This window comes from Echinops telfairi, unplaced genomic scaffold (assembly GCF_000313985.2).
Source record: "Echinops telfairi isolate 266 unplaced genomic scaffold, ASM31398v2 ScPeMD7_655;HRSCAF=1070, whole genome shotgun sequence".
Taxonomy (NCBI): domain Eukaryota; kingdom Metazoa; phylum Chordata; class Mammalia; order Afrosoricida; family Tenrecidae; genus Echinops; species Echinops telfairi.
In genome coordinates this window covers 12364312-12370296 of record NW_022104553.1, presented here as the reverse complement: position 1 = coordinate 12370296, position 5985 = coordinate 12364312, and the positions used below count along the sequence as shown (strand labels likewise).

The 5985-nt window shown below is 63.7% G+C and overlaps 2 protein-coding genes across 2 annotated transcripts in view; one reads left to right on the top strand and one right to left on the bottom strand.

Annotated features, from left to right (window-relative positions):
• LOC101656402 (gametogenetin-binding protein 1-like) overlaps positions 1-673 on the bottom strand; it is a 6015-nt gene extending 5342 nt beyond the window's left edge. The window contains exon 1 of the mRNA XM_045292761.1: positions 529-673. Coding sequence (XP_045148696.1) covers positions 529-667 — 139 coding nt within the window. The 5' untranslated portion in view covers positions 668-673. The remainder of the gene's footprint in view (positions 1-528) is intronic.
• Positions 674-933: 260 nt separating this feature from the next.
• Positions 934-5985, top strand: part of BAK1 (BCL2 antagonist/killer 1) — a 6791-nt gene continuing 1739 nt past the window's right edge. Inside the window, exons 1-4 of the mRNA XM_004711835.2 lie at positions 934-1106; positions 2881-2973; positions 4330-4465; positions 4821-4964. Of these exons, the coding sequence (XP_004711892.1) occupies positions 2904-2973; positions 4330-4465; positions 4821-4964 (350 nt within the window). The 5' untranslated portion in view covers positions 934-1106; positions 2881-2903. The remainder of the gene's footprint in view (positions 1107-2880; positions 2974-4329; positions 4466-4820; positions 4965-5985) is intronic.

The window sequence follows — 5985 nt, the reverse complement described above, 5'->3', positions numbered from 1 at the left end:
GGTCCCCCCAGATCCAGGGCTGGAGTCCAAACACTACCTGCCCTCCCTCTTCACTGCCCGCTTAGCGCCCAGCCCACAGGACTGGCCTCACTGTGTTTTCATCCCCCCGCCCCCCACAGTGGTGGAGGGGCCGCCCACGGGCTGCTACCTGCAAGGTCAGCCGTTCAAAACCAGCAGCCTCTCCAAGGGAGAAAGATGAGGCTTCCAACTCCTGAAAATCCCACGGGCCTTTCTCGTCTGTCCCAGAAACCCACCCAGACTCACTGCCAACGCAGAGACCCACGGCGCAGGGCGGACTGGCACTCTGTAAGAGAGCGGAGAGCCCTGTCTTTCCCCCAGGAGCGGCTGGCCACTATGCCACTGGGGAGCCTCCAGGGTCTCTGACGAGCGGGCATCCGTGGCTTGAGGGGACTGAGTTCTGAGTGCTGACCTGCCTGTCACCTCTGGGGGTTGGCATCTCCTGCGACCACTCGCTGCTGGCACACAGGACGAACCCCGTTTATCACCGCTATTCCCCATGGCACCTACAGACCCGATTCTCAGTCCGGCCCATGCGCCGGGCCTCCGTGCGTCCATCTTCGCAATGGGCTGCTGCAGTGTGCTGAGACAATCGAGTGGCTAAAGGACGTGGCCCTCCCTTGGGTGGGTGCTTCAGCAGCACTGCCATCCTGGCCTGGTCCTCCACGGGGACTGGGGTGGGCAGGGGGGGGGATAGAGAAGAGTCAAAGGCAGAGTCTGGGGTGAGAAGTAAAGAAAGTCACTGGAGGAAAGAGGCGCCTCTGGGCTCCCTAGTTGGGTGCTGGGTGGGGCGGGGCGAGGGCTGCCCGGGACTGGGAGCCGGCCGAGGCGGCGTCGCATCCGGTAGCCACATAGGACCTTCCTCTAGAGGGAGCTGATTGGAGCCGGCGCGGCCCACACCTCTATGGTCTGCAGCTCGGCGCCGGTCCTTTGGGCCGCGCCGGAGGAGCCCCGGCGGCACCAGACCCGGCGGGAATGCATTGACCTGGTCCCTGGCCCCTGGAGGCTGAGCCAGGCAGGCAGGCACCCTGCCCCAGGGAGCAGCCGCCAACTCCTGCTGAGCCAGCCCTGCGCCCAGGCCGGGACAGGTACGCTGGGAGGGTGCTGCTCGCCCATCCCATACTCTTCTCACCCCAGGGTGGGGCCGGGAGCCCTGGGGAGTTCCCCCAGGGAAGGAGCGGCCCCCAGGGCTTGCCTGGGCTGCTCCTCGGATCCCCCTAGGGGTCTGGCCGAGCCAGGGCTCCCCGAGGCTCCCTCCTTCAATGGCTTCCTGTCTTGCCGGGCCCTGGGTGCTGGAGGACCAGTGAGGTGCCCGCGACCTGGGTCCCTTAGAGATGGGGGTGGAGGTCAGGGCCAAGGTCAACAGCTGGAGGGAACTTCCCCCTGCTTCCTGCTGCCCCGGACCCTAGCCGTTCTGTCGTGGCTGGCATCCTCCATTGGGGACCGTGCCACAGGGCCAGCAAGCAAGGAGGCAGTGGGGGGGGAGTGGACGCCCCTTACCAGGAAGTTGGGCCACTTGGAATGGGAGGCAGGGGCCGGCCTGCACTGGCACAGACTGCTGGCCCTACCTGCTCCAGCAGGGCCCCCTGGGGTGGTGGTGAAGGGTGCGGGTGGTGGTGGGGGTGGTGGTCAGCATCTTCTGGGACTGCTGTCCACGGGTGTTGGGTCTCAGGCATGGGGTGGGGAGGAAGGGGAGGCATCTTATCTGGGGAGGGGCTGCTGAGATGTGGCGTGCCAGGCAGCCTGCTTTAAGGAGTGCCCGAGGCAGAGGAAGGGGCGTGTCCGGCCTCAGGGGAGGCTGGAGAGCCTGGTGCACGGGAGGTTCACCCTTCCCACCCCTCGCCGCCCACCCCTCCGTGGAGGACCCCCGGAGCCATCAAAGACGGCCCCAGGCTACAGAGGGAGGAAGCGGGGCCAGCTGGGAAGGGTGATGCTGTGCTCGGCTGGGGTGCCCCGACGGGCTAGCAGAAGGGTCCCTAGGGTGCTGGAGGCATCTTGGGGGGAATGGGCTCCGGAAGCCGTGGAAATTGAAAGTGAAAGTGCCGGTCAGGAAGTGCGCCTGCCCAGAGCAGGTTGTTGGGGCCACACTGGGGCAGCCCTGGGTCGAGAGGACAATCCGGGCTAGAGTCAGGCCCTGTGTGAGGCTTCCTCCGTCCACGCCAGGGCGAAGTCAGTGGGGACGGGCCAGAGGGCCACAAACTGGAACATGACCCTGGGGTGCCTGGCCCTGTGGCCTCGAGCCTCGTTTTCCCCTGCTGTGAAACGGGGCGCGGACGGACACCCGCCCTCCTCGCCCAGGCAGCGTGCGTTTTCAGAGCACAGCACCCAGCAGTAGCAGGGTGCCCCACACCGGCACTCCGGAAACCTCTGTGGCCCCGGGCCGGGGCTGGAAAGCAGGTGTGCCCTGAGGCCAAGGGGAAGTGGGGCCTTGGAGAAGAACTTCATGGGTCATTGGCTAGAGGTTGCAGGCTGGGGCAGGTGTGTGTGCCAGGTGGGGTGCAGGAGGCTCCGGGAGTGATTGGAGGAACGCTCTGAAGCAAATCACGCTCAGGGCGAGGTGGGCCGTGAGCTCCTCTAGGGCCTGTGACAGCCACGCCCCGCCACCCCCAGGGCCCCTGGGGGCCAGTTGAGGGCACCTGGGTGTGGCTTTACACTGCCTCCTCCCGTGTGGCCTGAGCTGCCTCACTTCCAGGGTTCCACCTCCCTGCAGAGTTGCCGGTAAAATGCCCTGGAGGTTCCAATTCTGCTCAGGAGACTCGGAGGGCATGCCTGAAGTGGGGGAGCCCTCGCTACTGTGTGGCCTGGGAGTCCTGCTGGTCTCCATCTTCATTCCCCCCTTTCTCCGCTCCTCCCTGACCCCAGGCTGACTGTACTCCAGTGGGGAAATGGCGTCCGGGCAAGGCCCCGGTCCTCCCAAGCAGGGCTGCGAAGACCGGACCTCAGCCTCCACTTCTGGTAACTGCCCGCCCCCTCCATCCCTCCCGCATCCGGGAACCAGGAGCTAGGTGGGTGGGGAGACTAAGGGTAGGCAGTGCCAGCACTGGTGCGCAGGCTCCCTGCCTCCGTTTCCCCAGGTGGGGAAGCATCCGCCCAACGTGGATGGCCTGTTGGGTGGGGGCTGGAGCTGCGGTCAAGGTTAAGGCCAGGAAGAGGGTGGCAAGTGCCATCCCAGGGCAGAGGGGTGGGGTCAGGCTGGGGTAGGACAGGGAAGAATGAGGGGTGGGAACAATAAGGAAACCAATGTTGGGACTTTGGGGAAGGGGAAAACGTCCAAGGGGGTGGCCTGGGAAGCCTAGCGCTTGGGGCCAGCACACCAGCCCAGGCTGCTCCGTGGGCTCAGAGAGCAGGTCCCAGTTCCAGTTGGTTCTGTGGCTGTGCCGGGCCCAGGGTCAGTTTCCACTGTCCTTCCCACCCACCTTCGGGCATCACTGCGTCTCAAACACTGCCTGACAACCTCATCGCCATCCAGAGGATGCCGACTCATCGCGACCCATGGGACAGGGTAGAACTGCCCCTGTGGGTTTCTGAGGCAGTAGTAACTCTTTATGGGAGTAGAAAGCCTTTTATTTTCCTCCTGAGGAGTGCCTTATGGGTCCGAACTGTGGAGCCCTGTGATTAGCAGCCCAATGCATGATCACTAAGCCTCTAGGGTGCCTACGTTACTGTGGGTACCACCTTGCCCCCCAAACCCAAACTCACCACCATGGGGTTAGTTCCAACTCATAGCAACCATGCAGGACAGGGTAGAACGGCTCCGCTGGGTTTCCGAGACTGTAACTCTACCGGAGCCGAAAGCCTCATCTTTCTCCTGTGGGGCGGCTGGGGGTTTTGAACTGCTGACTTTGGTGCATAACCCAGGGCTCCCATTATGGGTCCCTTAGGCACATGGAAACACGGGGGTCCCAAGGACCTGGGACCCTTGGCGGACCTTGCCCCTCTGCTTCTCCTTGTGAAATGGGGACCATCGATCCCGCAGGGCTGTTGTGAGAATTAAGTGCCAAACAGCTGGGCTGTACCTGACACAGACTCAGCACCGGGGCATTGATTAATGTCCACCCACCGAATAAGAAACATCAGTGGTGCGTAGGGCTGAGCATTGAGCTGCTAACTGCCAGGTTGGCAGTTCAAACCCACCAGCTGTTCCGAGGGAGGAAGATGACGTCGCCTACACCCAGAGGGGTTCACGGCCGCGGCAACCCCTTGGGGCAGTTCTGTCTCGGTCCTATGGGGTCTCTGGGTCAGGATTGACCAGAGGGTTGCTGGGTTCATTCGACGGCGGAGCCCTCTCTGACTGCCAGCTTTGATCCTCAGAAGAGCAAGTCGCCCAGGAGACGGAGGAAGTTTTCCAAAGTTACGTGTTTTACCGCCACCAGCAGGAGCAAGAGGCCGAAGGGGCGGGCGCACCGGCCGACCCAGAGATGGTCTCCTTGCCCCTGGAGCCTAGCAGGTAAGCAGTGGCCAGGGCTCCCGGGACAGCAGGGCACAGGGGCCCACAGCTGGTGGCTGTGTAAGACCTGGGACCTGCGGCGGCCTCGGGAGGGACTCTCGTCCTCCCTCCACTGTGACCTCTTTTTCCTTTGGGGTCCCCACGCCCATTTGGACCCTTTCATTTCAGCCCACCCCTGCCCACTCCTCCCGAGGCCAGCCTTCATCCACTGAGACCTCGGTCGGGCACCTCGCGGGAGGGGGTGTGTGTATGCATGGGATCCGGGGAGGGCTCAGGAAGGACCCCTTGGTGTGAGCCCAGGCCCCCATGTGCCGTGGCCCATCCTCGGCTCACCCTCCTGTCCCCACGCCAACAGTGTCATGGGGCAGGTGGGGCGGCAACTTGCCATCATCGGGGACGACATCAACCAGCGCTACGACGCCGAGTTCCAGGCAATGCTGCAGCACCTGCAGCCCACGGCCGAGAACGCCTACCAGTACTTTATCAAGATCGCCTCCAGGTAGCCAGCCCAGCCCTGCCCGGGCGCCCACGTCAGCAAGCCTGGTTCCTGCCCTGGGTCAGCTCGCTGGCCGTGGCCACCCCTCGCAGGCCGCGTGCTTTGACCTCTGACGCTGAGGACTTGACTGGTTAGAACAGGGGCTCTGGAGTGTGTGGGGGTGGGGCATCCCTCCTGCTGCCCAGCCCGGGGGCAGCACAGCTGCCCTTTGAGTGGCTGCCACGTTTCAGGAACTGTGACGTTGCTCACCTCCTCTAGGCCCCGGGGATGGCTTCTGCTCGCTGTCACCTGGCAACCCCTTGCCACTGAACCGATGCCGGTTCACGGTGACCATGTAGGACGGGGTGGAACTGCCCCTGGGGGGGGGTCCGGGACTGTAACTCTTTACGGGAGTAGAAGCCTCGGCTTTGCCCCCGAGTGGCTGGTGATTTCAAACTGGTGGCCTTGTGGCCAGCAGTCCAGGGTGTGACCAGGTCTCCTTGAGAGAGCTCCCTGCTAGGTTCAAACCCCGGCTTTGCCTCTTACTGGTTTGGGGGAGCCTCCTAGGCCTCTGCCTTCTCGTTGTCAAGTGGGGGGAACATCGGCATCCAGCCTGTCCACCCTTAGGGACTGTCAGCTGTTGCTGAGAGGCCAGGGTCCGGGCCCACTTGAAGCTGGGAGAGAAACAGAAGTGAGGGGTAGGTTCCGAGTTAGTGCTCAATGTCCTGCTCGGTCCTTGGCAGCCAAAGGCCTGGACCCTTCCCGCTGTGATTCTGGGGCCTTCTAACCTCCTCTCTGCCCTTTCTCTTTGCTTTCCCTCCGGCTGCCAGGCCAGCAGCAACACCCACAGGTAATCTCCCTGCTGCCTGTCCCTGCCCACTCTGCCTTCTCCATGCCACCTGGCACCTACCTTACTCTGGCACCAGCACCCCAGTCGGCTGCTCTTTCGTCAGAGATCCAGGCTCTTCCTGGGTGGAGGCCAGGCTGGGGCAGCCTCTGCGGCCTCGGTCCCCAGATGAGCCGTGTTGGCTTCTAGTGGGCGGGG